The 18,055-nt window shown below is 45.9% G+C and overlaps 1 protein-coding gene across 1 annotated transcript; it reads right to left on the reverse strand.

The window, feature by feature from the left end:
* Positions 1-978: 978 nt before the first annotated feature.
* On the reverse strand, positions 979-2,016 carry LOC111143921 (olfactory receptor 10T2-like). The gene has a single exon (XM_022497948.1). The coding sequence runs from the start codon at positions 2,014-2,016 to the stop codon at positions 979-981; it is 1,038 nt and encodes a 345-aa protein (XP_022353656.1).
* Positions 2,017-18,055: the final 16,039 nt, after the last annotated feature.

Here is an 18,055-nt window from a genome sequence, read left to right on the forward strand (position 1 = left end):
AAAAATAAAAATTTTAAAAAGAGCAAATTGGTGGTTGCCAGAGGGGAGGAGGGTGGCAGGATGGATTAAGGAGGTGATGGGGATGAACGAGTGCACCTGTCATGAAGAGCACCAGGTGATGTGTGGAAGTGTTGAATCACTACACTGTACACCTGAAAATAATATAACACTGTATGTTCACTACCTGGAACTTAAATAAAAACTTTTCACAAACATATCTGATAAAGGACTGTCATCCAAAATCTACAAAGAATGCATGAAACTCAATAATAAAAATTTTAATGGATAAAATGACAAAATTTATGTTACATAAATTTTACCACAATGATTTATTAAATCCTCCTCCTTTCCTTTCCCGTCACACAACAAAGAAATAAAAGATCCAAGAGGAAGACAGCTAGAGAATCATCATGAAATCAACTATTTATTTATTTATCACTAAGAGGATCTTACTGTTTATTGTCTCCTCCCACTAAATTTAAGGATGTGATTCGAGCAGGAAGAAAAAAGACAGCCTGCGGCCGCTGGTTCAAAACCACTGAGAACACGGAATAGGAAAACCTGGGGTTCAGGTCAGATGGGAGCTCTGCGTCTCACGATCACCGAGTGCCCCAGGGGATGGCAGAAGGCTCCCTAGCGGTCCTCACCCCCCAGGGCAAGAAGGAAGCAACCTTCCCTGCTCTCTGTCAGCACTACCCCGCCCCGCTCGCCCAGACTTGCCAGGGTTCATGGCTGGTGACCATCTGCACTGCAGAGAGCGGTGCATCCCCGCAAAGTCAAAGACTCAAGGACCAAAGGAAGAGGCTGCGCTGTTTTCGTGAACTTCATGGTGGGTCTCAGCCACTGCCAGTTGCCTCATTGAAGAGGCTATTTCATTCAAGGCTACGGGAGCGACCCCTGTATTCCAAGCAGGGAAACTGAGCGTCAGGCGGGATATATGTTCATGAAGAAGCTAGAAAGGGAACGTGGATCAAGCGTTTATTGAAAAACCCCGCGGCTCCGCCCCAGGGTCCTCCTCAGAGCCACCCGCACCTCCTTGTTGCGCAACGTGTACACCACGGGGTTCAGCAGCGGCGTCACCACTGTGTAGAACACAGCCACCAGGCGGTCCTGCTCAGGCCTGGCCCCGGACTCGGGCCGCAGGTAGATGATGGAGGCGCAGCCAAAATGCACAATGACCACGGTGAGGTGGGCCGCGCAGGTGGAGAAGGCCTTGCGCCGGCCGGCGGCGGAGGGGATCCTCACGATGGCGGCCACGATGAAGGCGTAGGAGAGGAGGACGAGGAGGAAGGAGACCAGCACCACGAGGACGCTCAGGAAGAAGATGGCCAGCGCTTTGCCGGCGCTCTCGGAGCAGCTGAGCTTCAGGACCGGCGCGATGTCACAGAAGAAGTGCTCCACGCGGTTGCTGCCGCAGAAAGGCGAGGAGAAGATCATGCTGGTCTCAATCGAGGCCACCGAGAAGCCGGAGCAGAAAACCAGGGCTCCCAGGCGGAGACACACTGTGGGTCTCATGATCACCGAGTACCGCAGGGGGTGGCAGATGGCCACGTAGCGGTCATAGCCCATCAGGGTAAGGAGGAAGCACTGGCTGCATCCCAGGCCCAGGAAAAAGAACATCTGAGCCCGACAGCCAGGGATGGAGATGGCCTGGCTCTCCATGAGCAGATGGGCCAGCATGTTGGGGATAGTGACCAGCGTGTAGGAGGTCTCGGAGAGGGACAGCACCGCCAGGAAGCGGTACATGGGAGTGTGAAGGGTCCGATCCACCTGGATGATGATGATGATGGTGATGTTGCCACTGAGGGTGACCAGGTATGTGAGGAAGAAGAGCCCGAAGAGGGTGTACCTCAGGTGTGGGAGGTTGGAGAAACCCACCAACACAAACTCAGTCACCAGCCAGGTGGCATTTTCCTGCTGCTTCTCAGGAGCCTGAAAGGAGAGGACAGGGTAAATGGAATGGGACAATTTTGTAGTGATCTGCCATACATCTGTACCAATAGGGCAGGAAATCATCCCTGTTTTACAAAAAAAAAAAAAAAAAAAGGAAAGAGACTCAGAAATTATGTCACTTCTAGGGGCGCCTGAGTGGCTCAGTGGGATAACCCTCTGCCTTCAGCTCAGGTCATGATCTCAAGGACCTGGGATCGAGCCCAGCTTCAGGCTCTCTACTCAGTGGAGCCTGCTTCCCCTCTCTCTCTGCCTGCTGCTCTGCTTACTTGTGAGCTCTCTCTCTGTCAAATAAATAAATAAAATCCTTTTAAAAAAAGAAATTATGTTACTTCTTTTCCTTAATATCACCCAGCTAGTCAGTGTCTCTTCAAAAGCCAAGAAAATTGTAGATTTGGAAACAGCCTGTGTCAGTCAATGGATGAATGAATAAAGATATGGTATAGGGCACCTGGTGGGCTCACTGGTAGGACATGCGACTCTTGGGGTGGCAAGTTCAAGCCTATGCTTGATGTCCAGAATTTTTGTTTTAAGATTTTATTTATTTATTTGACAGAGAGACAGCGAGAGAGGGAACACGGACAGGGGGAGTGGGAGAGGGAAAAGCAGGCTTCCCACTGAGCAGGGAGCCCGATGCAGGGCTCGATCCCAGGACCCTGGCAGATACCTAATGACTGAGCCACCCAGCGCCCCTAGAGATTACTTTAAAAGAACAAGGAGGGGGAGGAGAGGGAGGAGAGGGAGGAGGAGGAGGAGAAGGGCTGTATACACACTACGGAATATTAATCATCCTTGGGAAAGAAGCAAATCCTGCCTTGGGCAACTAACATAGCTAATCTTGAGGACATTATGTTAAGTGAGATAAGTCAGATAAGGAAAGACAAATACAGTATGGTATCACTCATAGGTGGAATCTGAAAGAGCCAAATTCTTCTTTTTTTTAGTTAACATATAATGTATTATTTGCTTCAGGGGTATCGGTATGTGAATCATCAGGCTTACACAATTCACAGCACTCACCCATAGTACATACCCTCCACAATGTCCATCACCCAGCCACCCTCTCCCTGTCCCTGGAACTCCCAACAACCCTCAGTTTGTTTTGTGAGATTAAGAGTCTCTTATGGTTTGTCTCCCTCCCGATCTCATCTTGTTTCATTTTTTCCCTCCCTATGCCCCATGACCCCCCCCCGCCCTGCCTCTCAAATTCCTCATATCAGAGAGATCATATGAGAGTTGTCTTTCTCTGATTGAATTATTTCCCTCACCATAATTCCCTCTAGTTCCATCCATGTCATTGTAAATGGCAGGATTTCGCCGGGGGGGGGGGGGTGGGGGGCGGGAGGGTGATGGCTGCTTAGTATTCCATTGTATAGATATACTACTTCTTCTTTATTCACTCACCTGTTGATGGACATCTAGGCTCTTTCCATAGTTTGGCTGTTGTGGACATTGCTGCTACAAACATTTGGGTGCACGTGCCCCTTTGGATCACTGTATTTGTATCTTTTTTCTTTTTAAGATTTTATATATTTATTTGACAGAGAGAGAGAGAGAGAGAGAGATTACAAGTAGGCAGAGTGGCAGGCAGAGAAAGAGGGGGAAGTAGGCTCCCGCTGAGCAGAAAGCCCAGTGCAGGGCTCCATCCCAGGACCCTGAGATCATGACCTGAGCCAAAGGCAGAGGCTTTACCCACTGAGCCACCCAGGCGCATCTACATTTGTATCTTTAGGGGAAATACCAAGTAGTGTGATTGCTGGGTCATAGGGTAGCTCTATTTTCAACTTTTTGAGGATCCTCCACACTGTTCTCCAGAGTGGCTGCACTAGCTTGCATTCCCACCAACAGTGTAGGAGGGTTCCCCTTTCTCCACATCCTCGCCAACATGTCATTTCCTAACTTGTTAATTTTAGCCATTCTGACTGGTGTAGGTGGTATCTCACTGTGGTTTTGATTTATATTTCCCTGATGCTGAGTGATGTTGAGCACTAAAAGAGTCAAACTCTTGGGGCACCTGGGTAGCTTAGTGGGTTGGGCCTCTGCCTTTGGCTCAGGTCCTAATCTCGGGGTCCTGGGATGGAGCCTGGCATCAGGCTTTCTGCTCAGTGGGGGGTCTGCTTCTCCCTCTCTCTCTGCCTGCCTCTCTGTCTACTTGTGATCTCTCTCTCTGTCAAATAAATAAATAAAATCTTAAAAAAATAAAATAACCAAACTCTTAAAAAAAAAAACAGAGTAAAATGGTCATTACTTAAAAGTTTCTACCAGGGGGCATGCCTAGCTGGCTCAGTCAGTTGGGTGTGCAAGCCTTGATCTCAGGGTCATGAGTTCAAGCCCCACGTTGGGCATGAAGCCTACTTAAAATAAATAAAAACTTTTTTTTTTTTCAAGTTTCTACCAGGAGGCATGAATTTCCCAGTAATTCCCACTTGACATGTACGGGGAATTCAGAGTCCCCATGTGATGAGAAAAAACATATAAGGATCAAGGTAATGTGAGAGAGGAATTTACAGGGTCTGCTGCAGTCCATGTGAAAAGAACACCCCAGAAAGACAAAGCCTGTAACAGTGATATCTGCAATGAACAAAATAACACCTTTAGGAATCTGAATGTTAGGGCTACATCATGAGTTCTGTGGGCCCTAGGCACTTCTGCCTTCCCATAACAAATTTTCTTATTTGTATCTAAATTGTGTTTAAATAGAATTTATTGAATCAAATAAATAAAATCTAAATTTTATTTAAAATTATTTAACAACAAAAAATAATAAAATAAAATTATTTAAATATTATCACACTTTAAAGGTTTATGTTATAGGACTGTCTTAGTATAAAGATGAATATATTCTTCAACCCTCAAAGTTTACTTATTTCTTTTGATCTGAGAAATTACAAAGTTTCATACCCCCCCCCCATCCCCACCCAATAGTATTGTGGACCCTGGGCATTGTGCTAATGGCTACAACTGTGTTAATTAAATGGAAAACAACTCTTAAATTATTGACCATTTTAATTCAAATGATGAGACTTTGATAAAAATCCTGGATTGGAGATAGCTTCATTGTTTAATGATCGATTAACCTGCCAGCTCAGAATAAAAATGCACCTATATTGAAACGTTTCTCATAGTATTTTGCAGTCATTTGGAAGATAGGACCGTTTTAAGGAAAATGCCCCCCATCCCATCTTTCCCTGCTGACCAAGAGTTCCTTGGCTTAGATAAGCAAAACTCAGTCTTGAGTTCCTCAAATACCAACTCAAGAGACAGGGTGGCTGGAAAGGCTGGAAAGGAGGGTGGAGAGGACAGGACTGGTTTAGGAGCCACCTAGTGGCATTTCTGGGTAACCTGCTAGCCAGTGACCCCTAAGAGGAGGAAAAATGAATGGCTGTGCCTGACAATTCTCATCCACAGCAGTGGGGCCATAGAAGTTAAGAGTAATCATTTAAATGTTTTGGAAGTTTGCTGAAATTTTAATTTAGGAAACATAAATTTTAGACTTTAGTTCTGAAGATATATAAAATAGAGAAAAACAACAAAAATGTTCTTGATCTATATTCTGGTTTCAAAGAAGACAAGTCAGGATGATTGGCGAACTTAGAAGGGAAAAGGAGACGAGGGAAGGAAGAAACAGGAAGCCACACCAATCAAGCACAGGGGTGCAGACTTCTCTGGAAAGGACCGGATAGTGAATATTTTAGAGGTAGTGGGCTGCACCATCTCGGCCATAACTGCTCAACTCTGCCATTCTAGGGTGAAAATGTATAAACAAGTGCACACGGCTGTTTCAATAAAACTTTATTTACAAAAGCGGGCAGCGGGCCGGATCTGGTCCTCGGGCTGCAGTCTGCCAACCTCTGATCTAGCATGAGATGAACTAAAACAATATTCAACTTAGGGAAACTTCAAAGAGATCCTCTTAGGAATTCGTGCTGTGATAAAAGCAAAGCCTACCTTGAAATCTGCAGAAACCGAAGCAAAATGAAACTCAAAAACCAAGAATCTTGCACTCCACTTAAGAACTCTAGATCTGAGAAAAGGCACGCTGGGCAGAGACGCAGGTGTCTAAAAGATGCCTTTTTGCTGCAAATTAAACAGTATCAGAGAGAACATCAGCGCCTTTACAGAGTGAGAATAATAGAAACTCAGTGACCTGGAAGACTTCCTGAAGTAAATGGATACGACGGTTTAAAAAGTATAATTTCCAGGGGCGCCTGGGTGGCTCAGTGGGTTAAGCCGCTGCCTTCGGCTCAGGTCATGATCTCAGAGTCCTGGGATCGAGCCCCGCATCGGGCTCTCTGCTCAGCAGGGAGCCTGCTTCCTCCTCTCTCTCTGCCTGCCTCTCTGCCTGCTTGTGATCTCTCTGTCAAATAAATAAATAAAATCTTAAAAAATAAATAAAAAGTATAATTTCCAAATCTCACAAAGCATTGTTAAACTGAAACAAATATATAGGCAAGTCACAAACTAGAAAAGGTTGGGGCCCTAAACTATATTTAGCTATTATAAATCATTAAGAAGAAAATGAAAACTTCCGGTTAAGATAACTAAGTCATGGGCTATCAAGTCCAGCATGGTGACCATAGTTCATAATACTGTACTGGGTATTTGAAAGTTACTGGAACGCACATCTTAAAAGCTCTCATCACAAGAAAAAGAATTTTTACCTATGTATGGTGAGAGACAGACTTATGATGGTGATCGTGTTGCCATATATACTAACATTGAATCATTACGTGGTACAACTGAAACTTCACACTCCCTCCGCCCCTTCTCCCCTGCCACTCACCTGCAGACACTCACAGGCCCATTCTCTCTCTAAATCATCACCATCATCATCATCATCATCATCAATAACTTGGGGCACCTGGCTGGTCCCTGTGGAGTTCGCGACTCTTCATCTCAGGGTCGAGTTTGAGCCCCACGTTCCATGCAGTGGTGACTTAAAAATCTGTTAATGGGACGCCTGGATGGCTCAATCACTTAAGCATCTGCCTTCACTTCAGGTCATGATCCCAGGGTCTTGGAATTGAGTCCCACAAAGTGCTCTCTGCTCATCAAGGAGCGTGCTTCTCCCTCTCTTTCTGCCTCCTGCTCCCCCTGCTTGTGTTTTTTCTCTCTGTGTCAGAAAAATAAAATAAAATCTTCTTTTAAAAATTTTTTAAAGAATAAGTGATAACGGGATGCCTAGGTGGCTCGGTTTGTTAAGCGTCTGCCTTCAGGCCAGGTCCTGATCTTGGGTCCTGATCCCAGGTCGAGCCAGCACTGGGCTCCTTGCCCAGCGGGGAGCCTGCTTCTCCCTCTGCCCGCTGCTCCCCATGCTTGTCCTCTGTCTCTGACAAATAAATATATAAAATATTTTTTAAAGATTTTATTTATTTATTTGACAGACAGAGATCACAAGCAGGCAGAGAGAGAGGAGGAAGCAGGCTGCGCCTGGAACAGGAAGAGCCAGGAGGAACAGAGTGATAGAGAGAGCAAAAGGGGGAAAGGAGGTAAGGCCACAGGAGTGACAGGGGCAAGTTGCTAGGGTCTTGTAGGTTCTAGGGAGGACTTTAGCTCTCATGCCAAGTGGCATTGGGCCAATGGAAGATTCTGAGCGGAGGAGGGACGTGACCTGACTCAGGCTTTCCCAGACACCCTCTGATCATTGAGGGAGAACAGAATGTGGTGGGGGGACACAGGTGAAAGTTGGGAGACCGAGGAGGAGGTGGATGACCTGGTCCAGGTGAGGGGTGACGGGCACTGACCAGGGTGAGGGCCGTGGAGGCGGTGAGAGGTGGGCAATGCTGGACAGATTGTGCAGGTGGAGCCCACCAGACTTCCTAACAGGTTGGATGCAGGTGTGAAAGAAAAGACAGGGCACGGGGACGACCGAGCAGCTTCAAGAGTATGCAGGGCAAGACGGGTCCAGCTAGGGGGCCCAGGAGACTCTGTCATCTCAGGGAATACCAGCGGCAGACATATGCTGAGCTAAGCTTGGGGTCTCATGCACCCTTCCGGCAAATGCCATCCAAGCCCATCTTTTCAGGTTAACACTCAGTCACTCTGGCATTTCTCTCTCCCAACTTATTTTCATATTTCACCCGTAGGACCAGGGATGGGCCAGAGTCACTTCTCCAGCCTTACAAAGGCTCTGAATCCACACTCACCATGGCCAAGACAGGTTCCCACGGTGCCTGCCCGCATTGCTCTCTGCTCACAGCCTGAGAAGGGAGGGGCTGAAGACCCAGATCCTGTTATGCAGGGGGTCCCCAGAGCTCCCGCCCTAAGGGCTCCCCAGCCACTAACAAGCACCCCAGGACTCAGGCTGGTGACTCCCTGCAGATTTTCTCCCACTGGAAACTAGAAACCCCAGGGTCTGCTTCCCCAGCCCCCAGGCTCCAAGGGCAAAAAGTGGGGGGAAGAACCAATTGTGATTTATTTTTGTGGTGGAACTAACAAACACATTCCTCACTCCATCCGTGCTCCCCAATGCCCATTAGTGCTCGCTGCGTGCTGGGCAAGGCTGCTGCCCCAGGGAAGATGCATGTCCACATACACACACATGCACACACGCACACACATACATGCACACTCCCTCCCCCCAGAGCTGGGAGGAAGAAGTGGATCACTAGATGTTATACACATGTTGCCCAGGCTTAACTTCTTATAGTGACCCCAGCCCCGTCGATCCTTCTCCCTACTCTCCCCAGAATTGTCCAATGTTTCCTCTGTCCTCCTTCCTTTTCTATACTACCCCCCCAGCCCCACCCTAACTCAAGTGCATCATTCTCACCCAGCAAAAGCCTGCAGTGCCACCTCCCTCCAGTTCATCCTCTGTATTGGCCACCAAAACAGAAGGCTCTGCATGTGTCCCCTCTCTACTCAGAGACCTCTGAGGCTCCCCGTTGCTCCCAGAGTAAAGTTTGAAATTCCCCATTTTCATATTCAAGACCCTTGTGATCTGGCCCCTGCTATCTTCTCTAGTTCCAAATCCAGCCACGGTTCCATGCAAAATGACACGAATCCATTTATCCAATTAATCATAAGGAAGTGAAGGGCACCTGGGTCGCTCGGTGGGTTAAAGCCTCTGCCTTCGGGTCAGGTTATGATCCCAGAGTCCTGGGATCGAGCCCCGCATCGGGCTCTCTGCTCAGAGGGAGCCTGCTTCCTCCTCTCTCTCTGTCTGCTTCTTTGCCTACTTGTGATCTCTGTCAAATAAATAAATAAAATCTTTAAAAAAAATCATAAGGAGTGAGGTATAGACCCAGCCATTCCAAGTTGCTGACCCTTCCTTTGACATCCTTTTGCCCACCCTACCCCCATGCTATTCTCTCAGGAATTTCTTTTTCCCTCCTCCTAGCCTCCTGGGAAATTCCTACTCCTCCAGAAAGACACATCTTTATCACCTTCCCTAGGAAGCCTTCCCTGATCACTCCAAGCTAGTCACCTGTGGCATCTGCACTCCCACACATCCTGGGTTTCCTCTTCATATCGTCTGTGTCCTTGTGTGTCTCCCCGTAGCCTGTGAGCTCCCTGGAATGGTCCTCCTCCCTCTCCACCTTCCAGGAGCTTTAAACCCAAATGATGAATTCCCTCCTTGCCGTGGCCACTCTCTTGCTTTCCATGGCACCTGCTTTTTCTCCATCTCCATACACCACCCTTTCTCAGTCTCTTCCTCTCACAGCATCTAAAATTAGAACTCCCCAGAGTTCAGTCCTAGACCCTCTCTTCTCTCCCTAGCTGAGAATCTTTTTTTTTATTTTCCCCAGCTTTATTGGGATATAACTGACATATAACATTGTGTAAGTTTAGGGGCATCTGGGTGGCTCAGTCAGTTAGGTGTCTGCCTCTGGCTCAGGTCATGATCCCAAGGTCCTGGGATCGAGCCCCCCATCGGGCTCCCTGTTCAGTGGGAAGCCTGCTTCTCCCTCTCCCACTCCCCCAGCTTGTTTCTCCTCTCTCACTGTCTCTCTCCCTGTCAACCAAATAAATAAAATCTTTTTTTAATTTCATTTATTTATTTGACAGACAGAGATCACAAGTAGGCAGAGAAGCAGGCAGAGAGAGAGGAGGAAGCAGGCTCCTGCTGAGCAGAGACCCCGAAGTGTGGCTGGATCCCAGGACCCTGGGAACATGACCTGAGCCAAAGGCAAAGGTTTTAACCCACTGAGCCACCCAGGCACCCCAATAAATATCTTTTTTAAAAATTTTGTAAGTTTAAGGTGTGCTGCCCATTGATTTGATACACTTATATATTGCAAAATGAATACCACCAAAGTGTTAGCCAATACCTCCAACCCATCACATAATTACCATTTCTTTTTTTGTGGTGAGTTCATTTAAGATCTACTCTCTTAGCAACTTCCAAGTATATAATACAGTATTATTAACTATAATCACCATGTGCACATTAGATCCTCAGAACTTGTTAAACTTTTAATTTTATTTTATTTACTTACGTAACAAAGAGAGAGACAGTGAGAGAGGGAACACAAGCAGGGGGAGTGGGAGTGGGAGTGGGAGGGGGAAAAGCAGGCTTCCTGCTGCTCAGGGAGCCTGATGTGGGACTCACTCCCAGGACTCTGGGATTATGACCTGAGCCAAAAGCAGACGTCCAACAACTGAGCCACCCAGGAGCACCAGAATTTGTTAATCTTATAACTGGAAGTTTGTGTCCTTGGACCAATAACTCCCCCATTACCTCCACCTTGAATTCCTGGTAACCACTACTCTATTCTCTGTTTTTCTGAGTTTGCTTCTTGAAATTCCACATAAGAGTGATAACACACAATATTTGTCCTGTGTCTGAGTTATCTCACTTAGCATAATGGTCCACCAAGTTGTCACAATGGGCACAACTTCCTTCTTTCTTGTGGCTGAATAACAAACATCCCATTGTGTGTGAGTGTGTATGCACACACACATACAGATACACATTATAAACAATGTATATTATATATGTAATGTATACACACACACATTTTTTTAATTATTTTTATTAACATATAATGTATTATTTGCAGGGGTACAGGTCTGTGAATTATCAGGCTTACACATTTCACAGCACTCACCATAGCATATACCCTCCCCAATGTCCGTCACCCAGCCACCCTCTCCCTGCTCCCCCACCCCCCAGCAACCCTCAGTTTGTTTCCTGAGATTAAGAGTCTCTTACGGTTTATCTCTCTCCCAATCCCATCTTGTTTCATTTTTTCCTTCCCTACCCCCCACAGCCCCCCACTCTGCCTCTCAAATTCCTCATATCAGGGAGATCATATGAGAATTGTCTTTCTCTGATTGACTTATTTCGTTCAGCGTAATACCCTCTAGTTCCATCAATGTCATTGCAAATGGCAATATTTCATTTCTTTTGATGGCTGCATAGTATTCCATTGTATATATGGACCACATCTTCTTTATCCATTCATCTGTTGATGGACGTCTAGGTTCTTTCCATAGCTGGGCATCTTTATGCATCCATCTACTGATTGACATTTAGGTTGTTTCCACATTTTAGCTATTGTGAATAGAGTTGCAGTGAATATGGGAGTCGTAGTGAGATATTTAATCTCATGAGTTAAATTTCATGAGCGTACATGAGCTCTGTCTCATGATTTTGCATACCTGCTCTAGACCAACAACCCTGGTTGTAGTTGGGTTCCCCCAGAAGCAGCCCCTGTGACAAGGATTCCAGTGGAGGTAAGTTAATTTGGGAGGTGAGCCCAGAAAAGGCAAGTAGGGGAGTGGAGAAAGGAGAAAAGAAAGGAAAAGAAGCTATGAAAGCATGTTTCTCAAGCAAGCTCTCCCTGGGGCAGTTGGGGTTCATTCCCTCTGTGGATATATTTACTTCAGAGGGGTGAGGTTGCTGAGGTGTGTAGACACCAAGCCCAGCTGGTCATTGTTGAGGGCTGGTGCTGGGGGTAATTCCCCAGTAATCCTGGCAGGCTGCACATGTGAGTGGAGTAGGCTTTCATGGCAGAGAATGCCCTCAGACAAACAGATGTGAGCACTGGCTGGGGGAAGTCAGGCTGATGTTCACTGACCTGGTCAGAACAAAGCGCTATGGACAGGGGCATCTGCTGTACCTCGATTTCCCCCTTGGTCTCTGACACTCCAACCCAGTCTCCTTCTCTTCCTCAGCCCTAAGACTGGGGCTGTCGAGGGCTTCAGTCTTGACTCTCTCCTCTCCCGCCAGCTGATCAGTATAACCATATGGAGTTAAATACCATCCCCATGCCAGTACTCCCCAAATCTACACCCTACATCAGTCACACCCTCTGAACGGTAGACCCATAATACCAACAACGAAAAATCAATCAACATGAGGAGTGAGGTCAGTAAAAATGTCAGGGTAATGACTATCAAAAATTCCTCCCTCAGAGAGCAATGAGAAAATTGGAATTGGACAGTGAAGGTAAGTGCACAACCGTGTGAATATACTATAACCCACTGAACTGTACATGTCTAAATGGTGAATGCATGAATTTATGTTTAAATGGTGAGTGGTGGGGCACCTGGGTGGCTCAGTGGGTTAAGCCTCTGCCTTCAGCTCAGGTCATCACCTCAGGGTCCTGGGATATGGCCCCACATCAGGCTCTCTGCTCGGCGGAGAGTCTGCTTCCCCCTCTCTCTTTCTGCCTGCCTCTCTGCCTACTTGTGATCTCTCTCTCTCTCTGTGTGTCAAATAAATAAATTTTTAAAAATCTTTTTAAAAAATGGTGAGTGGTGAATTTTACAGTATGTCTTAATTTAAAAATCCATTAATGTGTGATGCCTGGCTGGCTCAGCCAGTAAAGCATGTGATTCTTGATCTCAGGGCTGTGAGTTTCAGCCCCATATTGGATGTAGAAGTTACTTAAAATAAAATCTTAAAGGGGCACCTAGGTAGCTCAGTCGGTTGAGCATCCAGCTCTTGGTTTCAGCTCAGGTCATGATCTCAGGGTCATGGGATCAAGCCCCAAGTCGGTTTCTACAGTCAGCATGGAGTCTGCTTGAGATTCTCTCTTTTCCTCTCCCTCTGCCCCTCTTGACCACTCCCACACACTAAATAAATAAATAAATAAATAAAATCGTTCTAATTTTTTAAAAATTAAATAAAATCTTAAAAATAAATATCAATCAGGGGCGCCTGGGTGGCTCACTGAGTTAAACCTCTGCTTTTGGCTCAGGTCGTGGTCTCAGGGTCCTGGAATCAAGCCCCACATCGGGCTCTCTGCTCAGCGGGGAGCCTGCTTCCCCTTCTCTGTCTGCCTGCCTCTCTGCCTACTCGTGATTTCTGTCAAATAAATAAAAAATAAATAAGTTTTTAAATAAATAAATATCAATTGATGTAACCCATCATATTAACAAGCAAGAAAAAAAGAAAGAAAACTTTTTAACTGTATCAGTTGACACAGAAAAAGCACTTGACAAAATCCAACACCCATGCTGATAAAGATTGTCAGCAAGCTAGGAATAGGAGGGACTGCCACAACCTGATGCTCTGCTTCCACACAAACCTACAGCTAACATTCCACTTAAAGACTAAATGTGTTTCCTCTAAGATATAAAACAAGGCAAAGCTGTCTCCTTTCACCACTCCTATTCGATATCGTCCTGAGGTCCTGCCCCCATGCAATAAGGCAAGAAATTCCTAGTCACGACATCAAAAGCTAGGAAACGAAAACATGTGTCCACTCAAAGCCTGTACACACAATGTTTGTAACAGCTCTACTCATAATCTCGAAAAACCAGAAACAATGCAAAAGTCCGCCAATGAGTAAATGCTCAAGCATGCTGGGATACATCCTTGCCATGAGGGAATATTATTCAGTAAGAGAAAGAGAAAACTATTAGAATACGTAACACCATAGATGAATCTCAAAGATCATTATGCTGAGTGAAAGACAGAAAATTTCAAAAGGTTACAGAATGTATGATTCCATTTTGTGTGTGTGTGTGTGTGTGTGTGTGTGTGTGTGTGTGTGTGTGTTTTAAGGTGAAAGTAGAAGGATGAAGAGCAGATGAATGGTGGCCAAGGTTAGGACTGGTGGGAAGGCATGACACAAAAATGCAGAGTGAGAAATTTTCTTGGAGTGGTAGGCTAGACGTAAATCTATGTACGTGTGAAAACACAGATCTGTGCATATAAAAAGTAAATTTTATAGTATGTTATTTTGAAAACTAAAAAAAAAAAAAAAGTTTAAATGGGAAAAAGATCTGAACACATACTTCACCAAAGATGAGGAGTCTCAAATAAGCACATGAAGAGATGCACTCATTTTCAAATTAAACACAAATAAAAAGCACAGTGAAATACCACTATATCACCAGAAGCGCTAACATTAGGAAAACTGATAATAGCAAGGGTTAACAAAGATGTGGAGCCCCTGGCACTCTTATGCATCGCCAGTGGGAAGGCAAAATGGTACAGCTGCTTGAGAAAACAGCTGGACGGTTTCTTGAAGGTTGACAAGCACCATAAAACCTAGCCCTCTCACGCCTCAGGAAACATACCTAAGAGAAATGCAAACATGTCCACATGATGAATGTTTATAGAAAATTCATTCATAACACCCAGAATTGAAAAGTACAAAAATGTCCCTCAAGTGACAAATGGATAAGCCAATCGCTGCATATCTGTAACAAACATCATGCATACTGTTGTCAGCAGTAAAAAAAAGCACATGACACTCATAAGGACTGATGTATCTTATAACATGGATGAGTCGCAAAAGCATTATGGCGAGTTTTGAAAGCCAGATTCAAAACGCAACACACTGCATAATTCCATTTGTATGAAATTCTAGAAAAGGCAAAACTATAAGGAGGACAGCAAACCCATGATTGTTACAGCCAGAGATGTGGGAGGATATTGACTACACAAGAGTGTGAGGAAACATGATTGTGGTAGTGGTTTTGTAACTATGCATTTGTCCAAACTCATCATGTTTTATACTTAAAACTGATTAACTTTATGTTAGTGGGACACATGGGTGACTCAGTTGGTTAAGGATCTGCCTTCAGCTTAGGTCATGATCCCAGGGTCCTGGGATCAAGCCCCTCATTGAGCACCCTGCTCAGCAAAGAGTCTGCTTCTCCCTCTGCCCCTCAACCTGCTCGTGCACTCTCTCTCTCTTTCTCACTCAAATGTAAATAAATAAAAATCTTTTTTAAAAAAAAACTTTATTGTATGTTAGTTATACCTCATAAAGCTGAACAAAAATAAATGAATAGGTAAATGATGGAAGGAAGGAAGGAAGGGAGAGAGAGAGAGAGAGAGAAAGAAAGAGGAAAGGAAAGGAGGGAGGAAGGAAGAAAGAAATGGAGAAAACATCCTCCCTTCCTTCTTTTGGGAGAAAGAAAAGAGAGAAAGAAAGAAAGAAAAAGGAAAGAGAGAAAGAAAGGAAGAAAGGGCAGGATGTAGGCAAGTTCTGGGACTGGACCTTGGAACTTGCAATGAGAGAGAGACTTTACCACCCCTAGGCCAGAAGGGCTAAGGAGAGGGAGAGAGAATAAATACTCAGACTCACAGAGGGCAGCTAGAAGAGCACCACAGCTACCCTGCAGGAGAAGAACCAGGAAAATAAGTGCATTCTATTCTCTCCTCTTCCATCTCATTGGCGAAACCCAAATGGAAGCCAGAGGACGGAGGAGCCCAATGACGCCATCTGTTTGCATCATCCTCCCAAGCACAGAACAGAGTGGAGAAGGGTGAGGGTGGGTCCGGAGGGTGAACAGCAGACACACAGCTGTTTTAGAATTATCTTTTCAGTCAAGAAGTCTCTGCCCCTCGCCCGCACACAGACATGCTCTCTCTCTCCCTAGAATAAATAAATAAATCTCTTTAAAAAAATCAACTAGGATAATGAACCTAAATGTCTCTGAAATTCGTGGCTGCTCGTGAAGTCACATGTGCATGAATCTTTGAATCTCACTAGCTCATTGAGGAAGTGAACAGACTTCCTATTCTCCCACGAGACACCCCTCTCCCCACCATTCCAGGGAGCCCCCAGAGCAGAGAAGTCTCACATGTACTTACAAAAAGCTGGCTCCACCAGACATGAAAATAGGTTTCCCCTTGTGGAACAAGCATCTCCAATTTTTTTTTATTATTTTATTTATTTATTTGACAGAGGGAGAGAGAGAGAGCACAAGCAGCAGAGGGAGAGGGAGAAGCAGACTCCCCACTGAGCAGGGTGCCCGATGTGGGACTCAATTCCAGGACCCTGGGATCATGACCTGAGCCAAAGGCAGAGACGCTTAACGACTGAGCCACCCAGGCGCCCCTCCAATGCCCTGTTGCAGGATAAAGTAAGCAAAGTGGGTAGAAAGAATGACTTTCTCTTCCTTTGAGTAGCACTTAGGAAGAAGATGCCCAAATGTTTTGGTTTCTCCCCTGAGTCAACTCATACGCACAGCTAAGGTGGCTCTCTCTGGAGCCAAGGATTCAAGTGCAAAGTCTTTATCTGAAAAATTATTCCAGAAATACCCAGTATGAACATTCCAAAAAGGAACATCCCACAAAGTCCCAGGGAAGGGACTCCCAGGAAAGTTAGTTCTGCCATGGGCAATGGGCTCGATCCCAGTGGACATCCTCTGAGTCTGTGGGACGCATCTCTGAATTTCCCCCACAGAGGAGCAAGGAGACTGGGGTATTTATCCATCAACTCCTATCCACCTCTCAGTCTTGAGGGCAATTCCTGCCCCACACAAGAGAAAGCCCCCAGGTAGAGAGTTTTTGGGGTTCTGAGACTCTGCCAACATCTGGAATGGTAAGATCCAAAGGGACACAGTGGCAGGCCCACTATCTATCCCCTAACTCACCTGAAATACCATAAGAGCAGAGAGTGGGCCATATAATTCCTCATTCTACTCCCAGCTAGTCCAGAATTTGGCATGCAGTAAGTGCCCAACAAGCAACCAGAGGCTAGATGAACATGCATAAAATAAACTTAAGACAATGATAAAAGAGATTGTTCCATCTCCAAAGATTTATCCAGAGGTGGAGAGAGAGGGGGGACATGTATTAGTTGTTTCCACAGAAAGCCTACTTCTGCAAACCTGATTGTCCCTGAGTTTAACACACACATAAATACACACACACACACACACCTCCAGTTTCAGAGCAGAGACGTCTTGCTTTAAGAAATCAGCACACCCCACATCCCATTGCCACAGTAACTGGCTGAGCAGTGGTGTTGAAGAGAAACTCCCCCCACTCCCAGGAAACAACTGGCCGTGTCTGGAGACATTTTCCGTTGTTGCAATGGAAGGGGGGTGTTGCTGCAAGCATCAAGTGGGCGGAGGCCGGGGATGCTGTTAAACATTTTACAATGCACAGGATCAGCCCTCAGAGCGAAGAATGATCTGGCCCCAAATGTTGATACGGTCAATGTTGAGAAACCCTAAGTTAGAGGACAGATACATGATCCAGTTGGGGCCAATACAAAATCAACCTCAAAACTAGAAGCTTCTGAGGGCAGCTGGGTGGCTCAGTTGGTTGAGCATCTGCCTTTGGTTCAGATCATGATCCTAGGGTCCTGGGATCGAGCCCCATGTCATGCTCCCCGCTCAGAAGGGAGCCTGCTTCTCCCTCTCCCTCTGCCCCTCCCGCCCCTCAGTTGTGCGCTCTCTCTCTCTCTCAAATAAATAAATAAAATCTTAAAAAAAAAAAAAAACTAGAAGCTTCTCAATTCTCTGGAAAGTGCAATATGGTCTATGCCCTTTGTCCTGATTTTGCTAACAGAGAAGGAGGGTTAGAGCTGTGTGGGGTGGGAAGAGAGATTAGGCTGGGTCCTAGTGGAGCCTGAGGGTGACACTGATGCCCAGAGAAAAATCTATACAGATAAAGAGAAATTCAGCCCTTGCTCACCTCGTCTGAGCCACTAGATCAAATCTCCCCTGAAGCTGGTCCTCTTTAGTTAAATGAGCTGTTAAATTCCTTTCTTGTTTAAGCCAATTGAGTCGGCTTTTTTGTCACTTGCAACCAAGGGCACTCCAAATGGATAGGGTAGGCAGTCAGCGAGATGTGAGTGGGGGACAAATGCTTTCCAACTGACCAAAAGGACGACACCGAGTTCCACGCAGCAGAGACAGCCCCGTGGGGGCATGGAGAGGATAGGCATGCATTCTCCCCTCCAACCAC

This window comes from Enhydra lutris, unplaced genomic scaffold, assembly GCF_002288905.1.
Source record: "Enhydra lutris kenyoni isolate GAN:26980312 unplaced genomic scaffold, ASM228890v2 scaffoldscaffold10, whole genome shotgun sequence".
NCBI classification, from domain to species: domain Eukaryota; kingdom Metazoa; phylum Chordata; class Mammalia; order Carnivora; family Mustelidae; genus Enhydra; species Enhydra lutris.